A 23,034-nucleotide genomic window follows, 5' to 3' on the forward strand; every position below is an offset into this window, starting at 1 on the left:
ACACAGGTGCATAATGGCAAAGGAAAAAGTAATGGCTTGTGAAGAGCCATGTCCACATTATTATCGAAACAATTTATACAGTACCTATTGTAGGATTAGTTTATTTTTCTTAAACTAACACACAAGTGTCCCTTGATTAAATTGCAACCCACATGCTCTTAGTGCTCTTGGGCTGTTTATTTGTGCGTGCAATGGTTTGTCCTCCGCCGCTGAAGTGTCTTGGTAATCCCTTTTTTATGCCAAGAGGTTATTCTCCGCTTGCTCCTGTCGCTCTCCGTTAAGATTAGCCATTCCCGTGGAGACATCCATTTGCCTCTCATTATTGGACTTCTGTTGCGGCGGATTTAAGTGCCTCCATTCCACCCAAGGTGAGGAGGCTGCTCTCTGTGTCAATCATTTTGACACTGGCAGAGCGTCTAAGATGCCAGTTCAGTGGCAGATAATCCTAGAGTTGGAAAGTTTGGACTGTGTGTGTGTGTGTGTGTGTGTGTGTGTGTGTGTGTGACTATGTGTGTGTGTCTGTGTGACTGTGTGTGTGTGACTGTGTTTGAGCATGTGCTAAATCCAGCCCAGCATGGGATTTCTGTCCACAGGTAGGCCAGATGCTACCTGTCATCTCCATTCAATCAATGCAATCACTGACCTTTGCAACATGGTTGTTTGCATATGGTATCAAGGCCAGGAGGAGGAGGAGAGCCAGAAACCAAGATGAGTACAGAGATGGAAAGGCTATTTCTTTGCTATTTGATTGTCTCCTCCATCACCACCTCCACAGTATATCTTCCATTCTCTTTACGATGAAAAACCAACAAGTAAGAGGTGTTTGTTTGTGGTGGCAGTCGTCCATGTTCCTGTTTCAGTGTTTGTGCACTGTGTGTGTGTGTGTCTGTGTGTGTGTAGCTGTGATCTCTGGGCTGATACAGTATCAGTCTGGTGCAGCTGTCTGGCGAAACGGTTGCAGAAAAGAGGAAGCTCTTACTGTTACCACATAGTCAGTGAATATGGAGCTTGTGCTTCTGTCTGGTGTCAATGTGAAGTGAACAGGTCTCCAAGGTGCACTCAGACACACACACACACACACACACACACACAGACACACACACGTGTTCAGACCTACCTTTACCTTTACCTACCATTACCTTTTACATATGTTATTGTAAATGCCATTTTGCCCATCAGTCTACACTCAGCAATGATGATATTATAACTTTATTTCTATACCACTTATAAAAATAATGTTATAAAGTGCTTTACAACATTTATAGGAATAAAATAACGTAGAAAGAAAATATTAAAAACAAACATCTTCTAAAATCAGGCAGTAAAAGGCTTTCCTCTAAAAATATGTTTTCAGAAATTATTAAAAAACGAATTAAGTGCTGACAAGTCAAATCTCTTCCTGGCATGGAGTTCCAGAGCCTTGGGGCCCTAATGGCAGGAGCCCGGTAAGCCTGAGTCACCAGGCTTGACTTTGGAGCTGCCACCAAGTGATGGTTGGGAAATGTTAGATGACTGCCTGGAGCAGAGGGAGTTAGTTCCTTTGTAACATAACTGGGGCCCAGACTGTGCTGAGCGGCGAAGGGGAGAAGAATGGGGGAGATATGGCCCCTATGCCTGGTGTTGGTTAAAATACAAACAGCAGTCTTCTTCCCTGAAGCTGAGAGTGAGGATAAAATGGTACATGGAAGCAGTGCATTGCAGTAGTTCAGGTCTGAGAAGACAAATGAATAAGCTTTTCTTGGTCTGGAGAAGACTGACCTGAATGAAGTTCATCTACTGATAAACCTGTGATTAAAGCTCAACTAAATGTATTGGAGTAAAAAGTACATTCTTTCAGTCTGAAATACAGTGTAATGCAATGTTGCATAAAATGTTAATACTCAGCTCAAAATACCAGAATTGACCTCAGAGTGTTACTTAAACACAGCACTTTAGTGAATGTGGTCAGTTTCCAGTTTTCACTGCATCACTGTGTTTCTGACACAACAGTTTTTGTGTGGTTTAGTTTCAAAAGTAAGGCAAGAAAGGAAGTACTCAGCTCGTTGAAATAGGTAGGTGTAGTATATACCACAATGTAGAAATACTATATTAGAAACATTAGTATCAAAATATACAAAAAGCTAAAGTAATCATTATGCATAATAGCCCATTTCAGAAAGAAAATGTATATTCTAATAATTATTATATAAATTGATGTTATAGTTATAGTTGGGGCTCATTTTAGGGGATCTATTTATTTGTAAATAGAATAATCTGAATCTTTACATAACTAAAGCTGTCAGAAGAATATCATGGTGTTAAAATTACAGCATTGGCCTCTGCAGTAAAGTAGCATATAATAAACATAGATTAGCACCTTTAGTACCTTTTAATAACCTCAAATTGTACTTAATTATAGCCCTGCATAGCATCTACTCAAAACTGCCAGCATATGGAGCATTTATACTCCAGCTGTTTCCACAGAGTATGCAGAGCAAAGCTCTGCACTCAACAGTCCAGACTTTGCTGATGAAACGTCTCGGGAAGGAAATTTGCAAAAAATGCTTCCTCCGAGGAAAACTGCCATTAAGATCCAGGAAACGGTTTAAATCTGCCCCTAAAATGCTGTGTGATTATATTCTGCCCCTGTCTTTGTCATTTTCAGCCAAACTCAACTGATATGTCATAAAGAATCTTTCCTATCAGGGATTTTCTCAAAGACGTCCAAGTGGAGTTTGATCAGTTCATGATTTATATAATACCATCAACTGTGTGGCATTAGGCTTCTAGTATTGGTTGAGTGCTTTCTTGTAAGGGAAGTCATTAGTTTCTGAGAAATGGAAATAGAATATTGATAAACAATTAGTTGGAATTGTTGAGATGTGTTTTTAAATTGTGTTGTAAATCTGGATGGATGGTGTAAGATGCATGATCTGCTTCTAGAGGTTCAGTCTATCAATGAGCTTTATCACTGAAAACAGGAAATATTTCAAGTTGTCATGCATTCAGATAACCAAATATAAAAAACTGAGTTGGCTGTAAAAGTGCAAAATCAACGGAAAATAATGTCAGTTTTCTGTATCGGTAAACAGCCTGAAAAAAAGGTCCTGTAAATAAAAGTGGGTGCAGACAGTAGAGGAGGGCCTTTAAGAACACTTATCTCAATATCATATTTATCAGCAGCAATTTAACAAAGGTTCAATATAAATTAATAGATAGATATATTGTTAAAGCAAATTGAGGAGTTATAAAATTTCTACCTCAGATTTGTAAATTTAACCTAAAAATATAAATATTTATGTATCCCTTGTTTGTGAGTCTCTACCAATAAAGAGGAGAAAATCCTTTTCTTTTAACTTAATGGAAATAATAATGTGACATTTGTCATGATAACTATTGATGTCAACTGATATCAACAATATATATATAATTGTTTTGACGTATCAACCGATCCTTATGGAAAGTACTTCACATTTGAAATATCTGTTCTTCTATTTGTTTGGTGTCTGTCTTTGCACGTTCATGCTGTCTTTTTGATGGGGGGGGGGGGATTTTTGCATTTTTCATGTAAAAGATGGGAAAATACAGTCAAATCTGGTGCCATATAAAGTTTAGTTTACTGCTACTCAGTAACGAGGGTTCTATTTCCAGCGTGTCCTGTGTGATTCCCTCTCTGGGGACCCGGTGCCTGGTGTGTCGGCTCAGAGATGTGCGCACAGAGGTGGGGCCGGCTCCTAGTCCCACTTCTCCTCTCAGGCTCTTGTTGTGGGAGCAGTCCATCACACAGTAGTAGCGTCTCGTGTCTCTTTAAATGCGGGTTGCGTAGCCGCTTCATGAATGAAACCATGTGATCCAAACATCATTTGACGTCTGGCGCCTCCGACCATAAAGGAGTGGATGTATCTAAAGACCTGCGAGAAGGCGTGAGCGGAAAAAAACATTCCTCCAACTGCCTCGGCTCTTCCCCGGGTCGACCAACCAAGCGGCGGAACCCCAACCTCCGAGGGTGCGGCGGGCGAACGGCGCCGGTTTGACTTCTGGGTGAGTCAGCTTTGTGTGGAGCAGAACTCTTGTTTATTTCCCTGCAGGAAAAGAAAACTGCTGAATAAAGACGTGCTGTTTTGCTGAGTGTGCACGGCCGCCGCCGCCGCCGAGTGCGGTCGCGTTGACGTTGCCGCTGGTCCCCGGTGTGCGCCGCCGCTGCGCTGTCCCGTTCAGTCCGAGCCTCCGCGGCCGCAGCAACAGCGCAGTGGTTCTGCTGAATCATCACGATCCCGGTTCGTCATCCGGACCCGAACGTGCTCCACCGACACCGGGGTCGGTCGCTCGGCCGCCGACTTATCAGCCGGTGATTCCATAACAACACAGACAAAGGGGGTGTAGGCTACGATACGTGCGGCTGTCAGGCTTAAGAAAGAAGCCATGTGTCGGTATTAGAGGACCGAGCGCGCTCCGTGCCGCTGCTACTCGCGGGGATTCCCTTGGTTTTTGACTAGTTGACTGAATATCTAGAAAAAGAGAAGCGAAAGTAGAAACCGGAGCGTAGAGTCACAACTTATTCAAGAGGAAACCCTGGAAGAGCAGCTCGGCGCTTCCTTCTGCTCGGGGCGCCGGAGCTGGAGCGGCAGCGGCGGACACAAGCTGCCGCGAGCCGCTGTCGCTTCACTGCCTCTCGGTGTGTGTGTGTCCGCCGCCGCGCAGGTAAGAAGATGACCGGTCAGCTGTTGGTCTGTTTAACTCAGGCTTTATCTGCCCTCCTGCTCCTGAGGTGACATTTTAGTCTGGTCGCTGCTTGTTCGGATCAGTAAAATGTGATGTGGGGGGTGGGGGGTTAAAGAAAGAAGCAGCGACCACCGCAGCTGTCATTGTGTTGGGAGAGTCCGGCGGACACAGCGCCACGTCCCGCGGCGGCGGCTGCTGCTGCTGCTGGGGACCGTGTTGACATTTGCTTTGTGTCAGCCGGGCCTCCACTCCACCGTCGCTATCCCTCCACGGCCACACGGCGTGTTCAGCCCCTCGTTATGAGGCGGAGGGAGCCGGTCTATTTCCTGGCGTGTCTCGTTGTGTTGTACACCGGCGACAGAGATGCTGATTCATCACAACGTTGTTATTTCGCAACGTTCGCGCGAGCGGCGCGGAGGCACGAGGGAGCCATGGCAACATGGCACCGGCGGCGGCGGCGGCGGGCGGACAAAGGCACGGGCCCCGGTTCATGTGCGCGTAGCACGGCGGGGTGACGGTGCACGGGGGTGGGGGGGATCAGAGCTCGTGTCGGCTTTTTCAAACTGTCACCGCTGCTGAGAACAAAAGATGGTTTCCTCAGCGGAGGTTCGGTTCAGGCAGCTCGATCCCACTCACCCTCGGTCAGGGGATTTCAGGCACATGGGGAGAGTGTGCGCGCAGGCGGGATAAAAAACACGCGCTGAATTATTTAGCTGTTCAACCCCCATTCTTGTTTTACTTTGGGGGAGTTTTGTTTCAATCCAGTTACAGTTGCATAGGGACAAATCACAGTCACTCAAAGATGAAAATGTGTATAGAGTGTATGTGCCTCGACCGGTAGGAGAGAAAGGGAGGGGGGTGGAAAAGAGGGGAGAGAAGAGAGGTGGAGAGCAGGAGTAAAACAATCCTCACAAGCAGACAAAGCAATGACACCTGCTACCCTTGATATGCTCATTTCTAATTAAAACCAACTGTGTACGGCTGCAAGATCTAACATTGTGTGTGTGTGTGTGTGTGTGTGTGTGTGTGTGTGTGTGTGTGTGTGTGTGTGAGAGGGCCAATTTTGGGTCAATACAATCGTTGTGATGACATTTTGGCGGGACCTCACAAATTCAAAGGGTTGTGTGAGTGTTAAGACTTGACTTTGGGGCTATGGATTGAATTGGGTTAGGGTTATTGTGATGTTTAAGGTTAGGGTAAGGGTCTGGGGAATGCATTATGCCAATGACTGACCTCAGAACCATAGAGGGACCAGTGTTTGTGTGTTTGGTCAAAATTTTGTCAAACACAAATGACAGCTGCGGAGAAAGGACACTTTTTTCTGTTGTGGTTAATGCTGGACACTCACTGCACAACATTAACCCACACAGGGACCCACTGCATGTGCTAAAAAAAAAAAAGGCCAAGCACCTCATTGAACTATAAAGCGCCCTGCTGCAACAGAAGCTGCTCTGATTGATCTCCTGTAGCCGGGCCATTATGTGCTCACCCGGTTGTAACCTATGAGCGTTGCAACTCTTAAACACTGAAGAGTAATAGGGAAGCTCTGTGGGCACAAGAAAAACAGAAACTTCACCCCCCTAATGACTCCATATCAGCAGCTTTAGTTCGAGTCAGCACTCTGCGGAGTGTATCAAAAGTATGTAGTAAGCAAGTTGGCAAGTACTGTAATAGAGGGTCATAATGATGAAACAGTTGTATCAGTATTGGAGAGAAGAGCACCCCTCCTACCCCCCTTACTCTCTCTCTCTCTCTTTCTCTCTTTCACTCACACACACACATTTCCCCCCATTTCCTTTTCTCATTGCCAACACACACACACACACACCCTCACACACAACCTATGGGCTAAGCTTTTTATACTTGGTATCAGTATTTAATCAGTGCTTGAAGTGCATTTCTCTGTCAAGTACTTTCCCCACTTCCCTGGTGTTCATGGTAATTGAACGCTGACCAATGCTTATGTGTGCAACTTTGCTGATGGTGGCGGAGCGGCAAGGCGCACAGAGCAACGGGGATGAAGGAAGAGGGAGGAAGAATGAGAGATGGGATTTGCGGAGAGATTGAGAACAAGGACCTTTTTGTCTTCAAGGCATTCCCCTGAAAATGCTGAGGCGAAGCAAATGCGCTCTCGCTTGACAGATGGCGTTTTCACTTGTTACTTACCACAGCTAGTTTCTTTTGCCTTGTGCCGTATGTGTGTGTGAGGGAGAGAGGGAGACTGTGTGTGCGTGTCGGTGAGTGTCTCTGTGTGTGTGCAGAGAGTGTAAGAGATACAACACCTATAAAATCTAGTTGCTGTAGGGTTTGCAAGTAAGAGAGCAAAGTAAGCACCAAGGTTAAAAAGTGTGTTTATGTGTGTGTTTGTGTGTGTGTGTGTGTTTGTGTGTGCGTGTGTAGACATAGCAATGGGAAGATGATTTTACTATCAGTTGGCCATTTCAACATTTTGCACTTGACAGTTGTTTTCCTTTCCGTCATTTCACATCTGAAGTCTCGATCCTCAAGAGGAAGTAATGAGTGTAACATCGGTCTGTTCTACCACATCAGAAAACTGTGTGTGTTTCCTTCTGCGCTCATGGATCCATTTGGGGTTTAGGATGGATAGGACAGAAGGTATTGAATAGGTGTCTATTCAAGAAGAAAGACATTATTTATGTTGACAAAAAGACTCAAAAAGGGAGTCTAATTAGGGCAACCTCAGGGATTTGAACAATTTGAACAACAGACAAAACAATATGTTTGACAGTGTCATCTTGGGTCAAAGGAATTTGTAAAATCACATATTAATTACTGATTAAAATGATAATAACATGCATATTTCCGTGTATTGTTTTTATATTGCTGTTGCCATTGAAATATGTGGGCCAGACATGGTTATTAAACAGGACGGGGTGTTCTGGCTCTGTGTAATCCTGCAGCACCTTTCTCTTTTTGGCATTTTTAGCCACACGAAAATACCATCGTCCTATCAGTGTGACGGTGACAATGTTCTATTGTCTGTCTCCTGTGGATGGGTTTCATTCTGTTCTGACCTGAGTTCCGGGTCCTGATACAAACACCATGACAAGGTTTTATTTGTAAAACAAGAAAAATATTGATATAACCCAGGAAATATCTGATGAATGGATAATCAAACAAGACTAAAGAATGAAGTGAGCCCAGAGTTTAGACCTAGGGTACTGGCACTGCAGTCTTTATCAAAAATGTACTGACTAAGATTCATTATACATAGGAATCGGTCAGCTGTTCATTCAAGTCTATTATTCTGAGCTGGTTTTCAATTATCAATCACGTTTTGTAATTATGCACCATGACATTGAAACATGCTCCTGTAGTTTCTCTCCATAATCCTCTCTATCTCCCTAGAAGATGGTTCACAGCGGCAGCAGCTATTGCAGGGCTGTGGTGGTGGATTGCATTAGATTGCACAGGTGTTCACAGTATTATGTCCACTTCGTGTGTGCGTTTGTGTGTGTGTGTGTGTGTGTGTGTGTGTGTGGGTGTGTGTGTGTGTGTGTGTGTGTGTGTGTGTGTGTGTGTGTGTGTGTGTGTGTGTGTGTGTGTGTGTGTGTGTGTGTGTGTGTGTGTGTGTGTGTGTGTGTGTGTGTGTGTGTGTGTGTGTGTGTGTGTGTGTGTGTGTGTGTGTGTGTGTGTGTGTGTGTGTGTGTAGGAGAGATAACATTGGGAAATAATCTCCAAAGTGCCGTCTGCATGTTTATGATCTTGTTTACTACTGGGATCCATTTCAGAAAAGTCTTGTTATGCTTGCAAATTTCAGAGTGCGAGAGAGGAGTTTAAAGAGAGAAGTAAAAGCAGGAATAAAAGATGGAATCGGAGGGAGGGAGGGAGGGAGAGAGAGAGAGCGGCGGAGAGAAAAGGAAGCAGTGGGGCAGATCAATAGTTGAGTGTTTTTTCTCCACAGTAATGATGAAATATGGTGTAAGCAGATCTGGTGCATAATCATTGCTGTGCTCCACTGTTTTTTTTTTCTACTTCTGTGGGAGCGTGCTGCTTGTCCCTGTGTATTCTGAGATAGTATGTGTGTGTTTATGTGTGTAGAATCCCCCCCCCCTCCACAAGTGTCTTGACTCCTTATTTACATAACCTCCCTGAGAAGCGGAAAATGTATGAAATCAAGATAAATCCCACTGCAACAGCCACAACAAGTCTAAGGGATTAGAAAATGGAAAAAAAAACAAGTTTAAGTTTAGTTCAAGTGGCTCCAATTACTGAACGTGCCCATGCGACCTTAAAGGGCTGTTGTGTGGTGAAATAGCGAGCTGGTCGTCCGTATAGATAATCAATCCGATCGGTTCTCTTTCAGTCAAATCCTTGTGTTCCTCAGAGGACCGGTGGGTTTATTTTGGAGCTGTTTGAGAAGGCTCCAGTTAGAGTAGACCTCTCATTCCCACAAACACCCATAGCGATGATTTTTTTTTTTGTGTGCGTGCAATGTTCGGATATTGAGAATGGGCTTGTAGCTGTGGAGATGCAAGGCCCTGGTAACAGGATCATCCACACCAGCGGTTGTCTACCAGTTGCATCATCTATATGCGCAAACTTGCCGCATTTTTTAGCTGCAGTGTGACGAACCCAGAATTGCGGTATGAGTTTCTGAACCTTTTTAAATAAAACACACACATGCACACACACAGACGCCAAGTGGTAACGAGGGGGAATGAAGATAAGTGTAGCACCGGCTCTTTGACTTCACCTGTGGCATGAAACCACTTCCGTGCAGTGTTTGTTTTCGAGTTTTGAATTTCTCTATTTACATTAAAGTCTAATTAACAAACTAAACACTTGACACTGACTGTCTCTGATGCTTTTTTAACATATGCCAAAAGAGGATATTTATTTACCATTAACATGTCTGTCTTTATTGACAAATGAGATGAAGATTAGTTTTGTTTGGCAAATCTGAGGGTTTTTAGAGTGGTAGAGCGCAAACAAATTCTGTCATGATAGACAAAGAAAAATAAATAGTCACCAAATTTTTGAAGGTGGAATCAGTTAATTCTATTTACATACATGCCCTTTCATTAGCATAAACTTTTAAGAAAAGTTCCGAAAAAACCATACTATGTAAATGTAAAGGCATCTGTAGTTACATGTATCACTAGAAGTGTTTTGATGTGCTGTGTTTGTGTGTTTGTGTGTGTGTGTGTGTGTGTGTGTGTGTGTGTGTGTGTGTGTGTGTGTGTGTGTGTGTGTGTGTGTGTGTGTGTGTGTGTGTGTGTGTGTGTGTGTGTGTGTGTGTGTGTGTGTGTGTGTGTGTGTGTCTGTGCTTGTGTGTCTGTGCTTGTGTGTGTAGTTGTATGTGTGTGTGGATTCCTTTTGTCAAACTGTTTGCTGAGGAGCATCTGATGATTTCTCCTCACTAGTGTGTCTGATGGTGAGGAAAGTTTCTCTGCAGAGTCACACAGTGCTTACTTTGCTGTTGCACTGGACCTTTGTCTTTGTCTCAGGTTAGTACTGCTGACCAGGGAGGGATGTGCTGCGTCTGGGGGCAAATAAAGTTTAAGGTGTTGTTTAACTTTGTCTCCCTGGCAGTCCTCTGTTTGCTATGCACACACACACACACACATACAAAGTGAGAACAAACTTAACCTACAGTACATGCTTTCCCTCCTCTTCAAAAAGGGCAGAGAAAAAAAGGAGCCAGAGCTCAATTGCCTGACAGTGCAGTTTTTTTTGCTTGTGTTGGGAAATTTGTCATCACACTCCGACTTACTACCTGGAATGGGAAAAACGTGTCGACGCCAGGACTTTTTCTCGCCTTTAATAACACACTTGCACAAACACGGTGCCGCGCAAACTTAACCAGCACACACGCACACACACACACACACACACACACACACACACACACACACACACACACACAGGATCTCCTTTTTGAACTCTGGGAACAGTGTAAAGGCGATCACTTGTCCCTCTGCATATGATACTGAACATGAGGGGCCAGACTATGACTCTCCTGCAAGTCTGCTCCTTTCACTTTTCCCTGTGTTTCCCTCCTCTCCTCTCTGTCTGTGTTATCATGCTTATTTCACGCTCGGCATACCCCCCAGTTAACAGCTTCCTTCTCTCTCTCCACACAGACACACACGCTCTCTCTCTCCATGGTCCTGTATCTCTGCTGTGACTGTACGTCTCCCCCCTCGCAGACACAGGTGGCCATTATCGCTGATCTGATTCCTAATTCTCAATGAGCCTCCACACGGTGCTCATCTTTAATTATTTACCAACTCCCTCAGCACCCTGGGCCCTCAGTAGATCAGTGGGTTTGAGCACTGCTCCCTCTTCTTTTTTTTTTAAACAAAGACATGATGGGTGGACAGCCAACCAGGAGCTCAGTTCTGTGGGGCTCTGAGGTTTTAACTCACACTCCTTATATTTTGATCTCTTTTCGCCTCTCCTTCAAGTCCGCACTGTGTCCTGCTGTGCGGCTTCACTGCTTCTCCTTGCTGCTGCCATCCTTTGTGCTCTCCATTATTGCTGAGAGAGTTGCCTGAGGGAGGAGGCGCAGTTAAGTCAGTTGTTAAGGTCGGATTATTCAATAAAGACAGACTTGGATCACAAATGACTTGTGACTTGTACGATCTGTTGTTGATCGTTCTCTGTATGCTCGCCCTCTTGTGTACAGCCACACACACCAGCCCCCAGGTCGCTTTTGTAGCGCCTAATCTGGCTATTTATTTTCCTGTGTGTGTGTGTGTGTGTGTGCCACCAGCTTTAAAGCATGAAGTCTCTTTCTAAGAAATTCCCTCTCTCTGTGGCCAAAGCAAAAGGTTCTCTCAAACAAGATTAATTAGAGCTCTGTCTGAGGGCCAGCCTCACACACACACACATGCACACACATGCGCACAAGCACACACACAGATTTCATCATCCTGTTTGTCTGCACACACACGCGAAGAAAAAGTCTGCTATATGACTTGTGTTGTTTATTGTGCTCTTTAATCTATCTTTATAAACCCCATGATCTCTGCGTTCACCCTCCGCCTCGCCATTACTCCTGTTTTCATCCCTTCTTCAGGACTTGATTTATCAACATGACAGGATGCGAAGCTTTTGTGTGTGTTTGTGTGTGTGTGTGTGTGTTTGTGCGTCTGTGTGAGAGAGAGAGAGAGACAGGGAGCAGAAGGTTGCGGGGGCAAGAGAGAGAGATGGTCAGCAGTAGTTTCATTACACTGGATCAGCTTCAGAACTTTTCTAATTGGAGGTTTTAGTCCTGGTCGTTGCTGAGTTCAGGCTTTTTTTTTTTTTTTTTAAACCCCAATCCCCCTCCATCCATTCCTCCATCCACCAGCCCCCTCCACACTTGCACACACACACAGACACACAAGCTAAGCTCTTACAAATGTGTTGAGGATGCATTTTCACCCAAACGCTTTCCCACCCCCTCTTCCTCCTCTGTCTCTGCCCCCCTCCTCACCCTCCTGTTCTTCCTCATCAGTGTTCCTCCCTCCTTCCTCACCTCTCTCCTCCTCCTCCTCCACCTCCACCCCCCCCTACTCACTTGCCTCTCTTTTTCTTCTCTTCTTCCTCCCTTGTCATTTGCACTCCCCGCCCCATCCTCCCTACATACTCAGCAGTTTTCTGGGCTGTGGGTGTGATGTCTCTGCTGTAACGCTAATCAGCTCTGGAGACGTCAGCATTCTTTCAGTCCTCCCTCACCACCATCACCACCGCCGGCTCCCCCTACACCCCTTCCTCTTACCTAGTTGTTCTTCACCTTGCTATCTCACCAACTCCTTGCCCTCCTCCCTTTCTTTTCTCCTCTTCCATCCATATTTTATTCATCTCCACTGCCTCTCACCTCTCCTTCCATCCCTGTCCCCGTGTCCCATCCTCTCCGTGTTTGTGAGTGTTGTTTCTCCACTGTAACCGTAAGCATCTCTGCCCCTGAGTCGTCAGCGTTCTTTCGGTTGCTCCATAAAAATACTGCCTGCCATAGCAAAAAAAGCTGTCTGTTGTAGCAACAGAGTTGCTGTGGCATTGACCACACTGCAGCGACCACCCTGCAAGCATTATGGGAAGGACACCTCTGGCACTGGGAAGGTGTATGTGTGTGTGTATGCCCATGATAAATGGCGATACCTTTGCTCAGCAGATGATCCTTAACCTGGTTGACCTTTACATGGCCTGAACTCAAATGAACGTAAAAAACTATTATAATAGCTTAAATATGTGTGATCTGTTGAAAGAGATTGTTGTTGCTGATACAGTAGTTTAAGGGCTTTTTACTGTTTTAGAGCCAGAAACATATTAAAGTCTTAGGACAGGGCTTTATAGCCTGAAGTCATGTCAAACAGCAACATTAGGCTCTCTTTGCTAAACTGTAGAGTGTCTATCAAAAAGAATAATGATCATATCGGCATCCAGAATATGAGTGACACTAAGAAAGAAAAGTATACAGTGGAGTAAGGAGGACTCCTTCTCCAAGATGTCTGAGTTTAGGCCCACAGTCTCAAACTTTGAAAACCCAGTAACCGTAATTGCATTGGGCAAAACTGAGGTTTCCAGATTCTAAAACAAAACCTTGACATTCTTAATATCCTTGGGTTTTTGACAGTTGGTTTGACAAAAGAAGCAATTTGAAGATGTCATATTAGGCTCTGAAAAATTGTCATGGGTAAATGTAATCATTTTCAGACAATTTACAGGTAAATCATTATCAGTAGATTTAAAATAAGTTGGTGTTAAGGCATTTAATACCTCTGGCAAGTTTTGTTTTCACCCCTGTATGTTTTTTGGTTGTTTGTTTTTTTGCGACCCAAATAAAGCAAAAACAACTGATTGGATTTCCATGAAACTTGGTGGAAAGATGTGGTATGGTTCCAGTTAGAACTATTGGTGTGGATCAGGATCAGGGTGCAGACATTTAGTGTTGCAAATAGGCAGTTTTTAACATTTTCACAGATTTCCTCTGTAAGAAAATTGGATGGATCTCGATGAAGAAAGACATATATTTTAGGAACTGATATCTATGAGTTTGTGAGATTTGGTTCAGCTTGTTTGAATTTAAGGAGACTATTAGGCCTTGTTGGAGGTGTGTGCTGTACTAAAAGCTAGTCTTAGTTGGACAAGTGATATTTCGGCAGCAAACAGGTAACATGGAGAGATAGAAAAGGATGTGATATGGAAGAATTGTTCAGAACAAGACTGTTGATATTGCAGTACTATACTACGGTATATTTAGCTGGTAAATTAATTAATAATAATATTATTAAGCATTTCTTTTCATAATAAATAATTACAAAAACAACAATAATACATTTTGTTTAAATAGCAGTTTTAAAAAGACAATTTAACTTTTTTCATTAAGATAAAAGCAATATACCAATATCACTTTTTCTTAAGTGATCGCGATAACCAGTTCACTTATTGTCAGATCCAGTTACCTTGATTACAACCAAATCGTGTACATCCTGTTGTCGGCAGTTTTCTCAAGTTCATTTAACAAATGTTCTACAAACCACAGACACTGAGCCCTTTGCAGAGGAAAGAGGAGCTGCATCACCGTTTGTGCACCAGTAATAACTCTTTTTGTCAGCTCTCTTTATCGAAGAAATCAAAATCCCTAATATTCATTCCATTTCTGCATGTATCACGCATTGTCTGAGCCCTTGAAACATTTGCGGACTTGCAGTGAACCGTTTTGCGTGTGTGTTTTATCGTGCCCCAGTGGCAGGGGGAGTGTGTGTGTGCGTGTGCGTGTGTGTGTGTGTGTGTGTGTGTGTGTGTGTGTGTGTGTGTGTGTGTGTGTGTGTGTGTGTGTGTGTGTGTGTGTGTGTGTGTGTGTGTGTGTGTGTGTGTGTGTGTGTGTGTGTGTGTGTGTGTGTGTGTGTGTGTGTGTGTTTGCCGTCATGCTTTTTGTTTGTATGCAGATGGGGGGATGGGGGTGGCACTGGGGAAATAAACAAGTGCCTGGCAGGATAACAACCTCCTTTTGCCCCCTCTGTTTTTTTTTCTCTGCCCCCCTCCACCACCCCCACCCCCAGAAGCCACTCTCACTTGATTCTCTCTGATCCGTCTATTGTGCGTTGATGCACCTCCAGCTGTGGGAGGCTGCATCCAAACAAAACAAGAGAGCGCGGTGGTTCACGAGCATTTACAAGAAGCTCTTTATGTACACAGTTATTTGAAAGAGCATTTATTATTGACCTATGAAGTACTGCAACTAAACGTTCTGAAGGAAGCAGTGTGGTGCGTTTATCAAAGCAAGTGTAGCATTGCTGATTTCCCATACTCTTCATCTTTTCACCGAAGAATTTTAAGGTGCTGTGCTCTTCACGTGTGCTATGCATCACAGGATACATGATTACTTGTATGTGCTTATCGGTATATTTTGCTTTGATCTACAGCTATTTATAACTGCTGGACACACACACATTCACGCAGCCTCACAGACATAAGGAGGTGCATTGTGGGGGAGGCTCACTGGCATGTTTCCTATAGCAGAAAAGAATAACAATGAACAAGACGCGTCGCCACTTCATTGTCATCACCACCTCGAATAAGGAGTTTTTTCAAATAACAATACTTTAAATGTTAAAAGGACTACAACTTCATCCCAAATCTGTCTCTTAGTTATTTCTTAACTTGTCCTTTTATGAAATACACAGGAGAGTATAAATGTGCACAGCGAGAGAAGAGGCTGCCTCTGGTTTAACTCAGCTAAACCCTGATTCAGCAGTATCAGGTCAGACAGGTCTTAAATGTTTTGAATACAACCGCATTTAACTGTCAACCCATTGCCTCCATCTATATTTTGAGCATACTGTCACATTTGTAGAATAGCTAGACAGTTATGAGGGCAGTGAAAAAAAAAAAAAAGAAAGGGAGGGGGATAAAAAGTGACAGAGGAGAGCAGAAATTTGCATGGCAGGAGGAGGGTTGTGGGGGGGGGGGGTTGAAAGGAGGAATCTGCTGAGTCATCATGACTGGTCACATGATGATCGCTCAGCAGCAGCAACAAAAGCCGCCCTTTATCGAACACACACACACACGCACACACACACGCAGGTCTGAGAGATGAGAGCCAGACCAATGCACCACCACACAAAGCGTCTCTTTGAGATGCTCGTCCGTGGAGCAGGGTGCTCTCAGGACTGATCTCATCTTTTGCACTTTTGCACCACGCTGCCTCTTTGTTGACTCTGTCAGTCCTTTTGTTCCCTGTTAACACTTTGGTGCATCGTTTTATCTGCTGTGCTCATTGCGGAGTATTCATTTTGTATCACTAGTTGGTGTCTGTGTCTGTCTTCCCACTGTTCACCATTCTCTTTGCAGTCTCTTGTGAGGTGTATATGTATATATGTGTGCGCGTGTGTGTGTGTGTGTGTGTGTGTGTGCATGTGTGCACGTGCGTGTCAACTCTAACAGTTGGTTTTCCCCTGGAGTTCATCCCACAGATTTACCACTTCCTCCTTTCATGCTCGTTTCATTACTATTGGTCTGAAGCCAGCCAATAAGAGTGCTACAACACAAAGGTGGTGGGCACAGTCTGTGTAACCACCAGGAAACAGGAAGTCAGGGAAATTCTAAGAAATGTTTGAGTCACTTTCACTCATACACTCTGATACACAACTTTCTATACTGATGCTTAGCACTGTAACATGCTCTCACAAGAGTGCCTTATCAGCAGACTGATCTCTAATTAATAGGTTTATATTGATTTTTTTTAAAGAACTGTGCATAAACAAAGGAGGGTCTTTCTTTGTCATTTTTGTCTGCTCATGTTCTGTACTCTTCCTGCTTCTCCGCAGGTCTGTTCAGAAGAGCAAGTTAATTGTGGCATGACGACGACTAACAAAGGAAATAAAGCCTTGAAGGTAAGAGAGTGCACATTTAAGACTAAAGCATCGGTTTCTGATATGTTGCCCGGTTTTTCTCACTCCTCCTCCCTGTTTCCTGCAGGTGAAGCGTGAGCCGGGGGAGAATGGCACCAGCCTCACAGACGATGAGCTGGTGACCATGTCGGTGCGAGAGCTGAACCAGCACCTCCGGGGTCTCACCAAAGACGAGATCCTGCAGCTGAAACAGCGGCGACGCACCCTGAAGAACCGGGGCTACGCCGCCAGCTGCCGGGTGAAGCGGGTCACCCAGAAGGAGGAGCTGGAGAAGCAGAAGGACCAGCTGCAGGAGGAGGTGGACAAACTGGCCAACGAAAATGCTTCCATGCGCGTTGAGCTGGACGCTCTGAGGTCCAAGTACGAGGCCTTGCAGACCTTCGCAAGGACTGTGGCCCGGAGCCCTAATGTCGGGGTCGGGGTCAGGGCCGGAGGGGGCGGAGGAGGGATGGCGTCATCAGTCATCGGTCCACTCATACCGGGGAAGATGGCAACAGCGACGAGTGTAATTACAATAGTAAAGTCAAAAACAGATGCACGGTCTTGAGGGAGGGAAAGATAGATGAGAGTGTATCGGGATGGAGTTCAGCTGCATCCCAGTAATTCTTCTTCTCTGTCGTCCCCCTCTCCTCCCCCTGCATCGACTCCGAAACAGCTGGGCAATCTCCATCACTTCGCCTCAGCAGGTTTCTGTCACCTGTCTCAGATCAGTGCAGATGAAGGAAAGTAGGGAGGCAGAGGACGGTTATTGAGACTACACAGATGCAAGGCCCTTGGTCTGCAAATGATTATTTAGCACAGCACAGATAGACAGGGTTCCTATGGTCACTGAAAACCTGGTACAGTCAGGGAATCTGAGAATTTAATGTGGGAAAAAAACAAAACCCCCCCAAATTTCTTTGGAAAAATCCTGCAATGTTTCTTCATCTTCCATTTAAACCATGCAAATGTTCAGTGTCAGGTTTTACTGGTGGTGGATCGAACTATCTGTAAATGCAGAATCATCCTGTCACACATTTGCACACTAGATCTTAAGACGAGATTTAAATCAGCCACACAAACAAACATATTCTAAAACCACATGTTCCCTGACCTCCAAGAGAATAACCAAGATTCCGTGTGACCTGCTGATTTCAGTGGCGGCAGAGACGTTCCATCTTGCTCTACCTAGCCAAGAACTTTTTCGGAATAAGTACTAATATATATTACACATTGGTGGTAACTGTATTTCTACTGTTTTTGTACTGTGTTGTCATTCACATGAGGTCCAAAGTGTATTCTCTGTGTGTGAATTGTTATATATCAGGAATTCTGTGAAATTCTGTGACGCGTGTTCGTTTTGGTATCGCTATATTTAGTTAGCTGTATTTTTTCTACGATCTCTTCACTTTCTATATGTCCGACTCTCTTTCTCTCGCTCTCTTTTATCTCTGTCCTTTCATTTTATTTGAATTTCCGACTGGGTTACATACAGTATTTCCTGGATTCAACTGAAAGAGGAGAGAAAAGACATTAGATATTTACCAAAAAAATATGAAAAAGCAACATAATGTAGAAAGAGGGCGACGGCGGTATTACAAGTCTCAGTTTGTAAGAGTTTGCGGGAAAATTGTTGTTTAAGATAAACTTAGATGAAGATGATTTCCTCTCAGAATAGTAGGACATTTAGTCGGGCAAGTGCCTTGGTCTCCTAATGATATGCATCAAGAAGAAGTCAAGAGGACATGACAATTGTGGAAGGACGCTGGAGATTGAGGGGAGGTGGTTGCTTATACCTGCGCTTGTTGGGACATACTGACCAATCAGGACTCATTTAACATTTGACATTCGCCATGCGTTGTTATATGAGCTGTGTAATAGCCATCGGGATTAATAATAATAATGATAACAGCCATTTATGTGATTCGGAAGTTCAATTACTTACTTAGGAGTCTATGTTTATCTAGATTTTGTTGCACACTTTTTGGAAAGGTTATATTCTGTGATTAGGGAGAACCCATATCTGTTTGATGTAAATTTGTTCTTGTGTTTACGAATATGAATATAAAATCTAGGTTATTACGCCTACAGCAATGTGATTACGGTCTATGCTGCATCCCTCTCGCTTTTAACCACAAAGCTCATTTTGCAAGAGCAACCTGTGTTTACTGACGCTGCAGCATGGACAGAAAAAAGAAGGTATTTCTCTGAACTTCCAGTCACACAAATGAGCTGTCATCTCACACGAGCTTTGCCATAAAAGTAGTCCTATGTGGTGTTCTATACTCAAAAAATCATTGTCTATGTATGGTAGAGTCTGGAGTTTTATAAAGACAATTATCTTTGCATTGTTTGTAACGACCTGTTTAAAAAAAAAGGTATAGCGAAATCTGTTTGATATACAGTATCTCTCTATTTTGCAATTGTACCAAAAGTGGCTTAACTACTGAATAGCTTTGTTTCTTCTCTAGTGACTAGGCACGTGTGTGTAACCGTGAACTAGCGTGTGGTGTGTGCTGTGTAGGTATGTGACGAGGTAACTATGATGTTCGCTATTTCTTGGATTAAGACTTTCACTCTTTGTTTGATTTCCGGGCCGAAGTGGGTGATGACACTGTTGGTAACTGCACTCTTTACTCTAATCATGAAATCTTTGTCCTCCTGGCCATGTTATTCAGCTCAAGCACTGCAGTCGGGTTACATCGGTTGTTAATCTGCTCGTGGTCTGAAGCTGTTATTTGTTCATTTTAGGATCTTCTCTCCCCCTGTGTTTCTGGACAGGCCTTTGTGGCGCTGATTTGGTTATTGCAGTGTTCAACGCTCATTATCACTCATAACATGACCAATTATTGGTTTACCTCACAAGCTTTCGGAACATGTGTATTCAGGATATCTGATAACAGACATGTTAAACATTGAGTCAGTGCATCACCCCTTCTCTTTCACTAAGTTGTTTTTTGTAGTGTGTGATCAAGGTATTTGTTTTTGCTGTGTACATTTATATAGTTATCGATATTTATTGTTGTTCTTGTTTTGTTTGCTTTTGAACTGTTGTAACGTGTCAGGGAAGTGAAATAAGATTTGTTATTATATTTAGTGTTTTATGAAGCGAAGAAAATCTATTCTGCCATTTAACCTGTGAAAGAGTGAGGTTTACCATCATGAAGTATGATTGCCTCAAAAACTTTTTTTTAATGAGGGAACCCAGATTTAAATTGAGTCATTTACTTTACCAGAAGCAATTTACAATGTCGTAAAAAAAAAACATAACATCCATGCAGCCTTTTTACCTGAACCGCTACTTTTCCACTGTGAAGAAAAAGGATTATGGAGCCTACTGCTGTGCAGTTATTAAGATTAGTAAATTGTGTCCTCATCTGTACAGTACCTTAACAGGAAATGGGATTCAAACAGGTGAACACTGAGCACTGAAGGAAGGGAACGGGTTTGAGATTTTAATAATGTTATTTCTCAGTAATCGTTCCACTGATAACCATTTGCATGTTCAGTCGAGCGTAAAACCAGAGAGCTACAAATGTCAAATGAAAATTTCCATTACATTTATTTCAAATGTCTTATCGCAGGACTATACAGTAGGTATCGCACCCTTTGTATTCATGGCTTTCTTTATATTTGAAAAGGTTTACCTTTTTTTTTTAATTTTCTTCCATATATCCTTTATTTCTGTCCCTCTCTGGCCTCCGGTCTGTCTTTACATTTGCTTGTTGAATGATGTTATCCAGTCGTTTTTATTAACCAGCAAATCCTGGTAGGGCTGTGGTGTGTTGTATAAAATACAAAGGCACTTGATGTTTTTGGTTTGTAACATCTAAATGCAAATCATGAAACCTACAGGTCCTTTGTCAAACTGTACGTGTTGTCACCAGATATGTTTCCCCCTCTTTATGTTTTTGATGCTTCTCTAGTTTTAAAAGGACGTGTACTGTGTCAACATGCTGACCGCTGTTAAATGGACATCTCTAATTATGCAACTAACTGTGTGGGGAAAAATTAGAACTCCTGCCACACAGGAGCAGTGATGCTATCGTTAGACGTTGTGTCAAGTTGTCTGTCTTATAATCGCAGGTACAGTTTGATGTGACAAGGTTAAAACGCTTATATACAGAGTGTTTAGCATTTTATACTCGGTTATAAATACCAGCGCCAGTTTGTCTCTGTTTAAATCTTGCTTATGTGGTGTGGCTTATCTTGTTCTTTTCCTTATTACTCTTTACCGTCTCTTAACAGTTAACTGTGAAAAGATGAAATCATCAATTTAATTTTATTGCCAACTGAGAAAAAAAAAGTGGGATGCAAAAATATACTGTAGCTGTCATGCAATGCCTCCAGTCCAACTTAATAATGTCGTTATTTTTGTCTTCCAGATTTAAGTATCTTGTGGATTTAGTGTGTTGGGTCTCTTGCAGAAGTTTAATCCTAATTTTCACTTAGCAAACATGAGGAGATGACAGCAGAGACATATAGTGATCACACAGGGGTTAGCTTTAGTGGCTTATCATAACAGAGTTTATGGGCTTGTAAGACATGCTGGCCTTATTTTGCTTCTGCTGCCTGAACAGAGGTCATACCCTCCTTATGAAAAGACCAATTCATCACAAACCCAAGCAACCACTCCTAAACCACATCCATAAATATTTTACAGCGGCAGAGAGGAGCGGTGGCGAAACATCTGATAAACCTCACTTACCCACTTCCCACCCCACTTATCCCATCCCTATTTTACAAAGTGTCTGCAAATGAACTGGAGCGAGTGCTTCTTCAAAAACACCCAAATCCTCTGGAAGATACAAATCATTAACTCCTTATCTTGCTGTGCGGCCGATCAGTATGAAGTCATCCGGTTGTTTTCTGTTTAGTGAATCACACCACCGGGCTCTAAAGGTCCTTTGACCCAGATATGATGCAGGTTGTTGAGTGGGAATGAGGCAAAGGATTTGATTTGTCACCCCCTTCTGCTGCCCCTGCCCTCATCTGTCGTCCCAACCACTAACATAAAATCTTACCCAGGTATCACATCATATTCTTCTTTTTCGCTAAATGAGGTGAGCATTCGGCCAGGTTGCTCCGGGGAGCTGGAATATATTTGTGTTTTTCTAAAAGTATATAACGGTCGGTTTAAAGCTATAGAAAAGTAGTGAGTTTGTGTGAATATGGCGTAGCCTGTTCAGAAAAGCCCTTGTTATAGGAAAATTCTGTGTTTTGTAATATTTCTGTATGGGGTGTAATAAATTATTCTACGACGGTACTTTCTATGGGAAAATACTTAAAATGTGACGGTCTTTGTAAGTATTTATCTTCGACTAAATTATTGTACTTTTTTTTTAATTTGTAGATATGTAAGTGATGATGACAAGGTACTGGTAATCATGAAATTAACTGTTTCATCATCGGTCTGATGCATCTTTTAATTTATTGATGTATATACTGTATGTTTGTGGATAAACAGCTTACTTTATTTTGTATATGACCAATAAACATGTTTTAAAATGAAACAGCTCTACTGTGTCTTGTGCAAGTCAGAAATAAAGTTAGATTCGTTTTTTAGATCTATTGTTTTTTATTAACAATTATTAACCTGATAGTGAACTTAAAATATAATTTGAAGCATATATTAGATGCATTTTATAATCATACAGCAACTTGCTGTTGCTGTAAATCTGGCTAAAAAAGAAAGCCACCTATGTTGTTTATCTTGATTATTGTTATTATCCTAGACATATTATGTACCCAACCCGGTTACACTGCCATACAGGAAAAGGTAGGGGGGAGACTAAATACATTACATCCCATATGTATCATGTTACTCAGCCAATGTCACACACTTCCATAGTTTCGGTTAGTCTTATACTGATTTTAATCAGTCACATTCAAGGAAACATTATTTTAATTGAACATTTTTCTCATTAAATTAAAAAAATAAAAAACATTTACTAACAACAACAAAAAGATAAACAATATTGGATTGATTGAATATTTGAAAACGTATTTTACATATTTTGATGCATACATGGTAGAACTATGAATATTTGTGTATTTGTGTCACAATTCAGAAGTATGAAACCTCACAGATATTTGAGTTATAATGAGTTATCATCTTTGTTATTGGTTTCAACTGGACCTTTCCTGCTGTGACAGCTCAACATATGTCCTGTCTATTGGTCTATTGCTGTGCAGTCCTCTTATTGAACATACTATTGAATATATAAATCTATATAAATATAGATATATAGTATATTGGCATTAAACTAAAGCCTTAACTACAAGTGTTTTGTTGCAAACTCGAAGTCCAGGATTTGATTCAAACTGAACAAAGGCTATAATATGTTATGATACGTCAACCACCAAATATCTCAAATAAATATATAAATGTCTTTCCAGTATTGTTCATGCCCTTGTTTAGCCCGCCAGGCCTGTAGGGGGCATTGTCAAGTTATCCTGAGCTCACTTTATTTCAATCCGGTCCGGATAA

General features: G+C 42.7%; 1 protein-coding gene across 2 annotated transcripts; it reads left to right on the forward strand.

Annotated features, from left to right (window-relative positions):
* The first annotated feature begins 3,795 nt into the window (after positions 1-3,795).
* On the forward strand, positions 3,796-22,062 carry mafgb (v-maf avian musculoaponeurotic fibrosarcoma oncogene homolog Gb). Of its 2 annotated transcripts, none has more exons than XM_062388172.1 (3): positions 3,796-4,020; positions 16,482-16,547; positions 16,633-22,062. In XM_062388172.1, exons 2-3 carry the CDS (start codon positions 16,512-16,514, stop codon positions 17,110-17,112), a joined length of 516 nt encoding a protein of 171 aa, XP_062244156.1. In that variant the 5' UTR covers positions 3,796-4,020; positions 16,482-16,511; the 3' UTR covers positions 17,113-22,062. The 2 variants fall into 2 exon arrangements, with proteins under 2 accessions (XP_062244156.1, XP_062244157.1); XM_062388173.1 differs by lacking the exon at positions 3,796-4,020 and adding an exon at positions 4,497-4,680.
* Positions 22,063-23,034: the final 972 nt, after the last annotated feature.

Source organism: Platichthys flesus, chromosome 5 (genome assembly GCF_949316205.1).
Source record: "Platichthys flesus chromosome 5, fPlaFle2.1, whole genome shotgun sequence".
In the NCBI taxonomy this organism is placed as follows: domain Eukaryota; kingdom Metazoa; phylum Chordata; class Actinopteri; order Pleuronectiformes; family Pleuronectidae; genus Platichthys; species Platichthys flesus.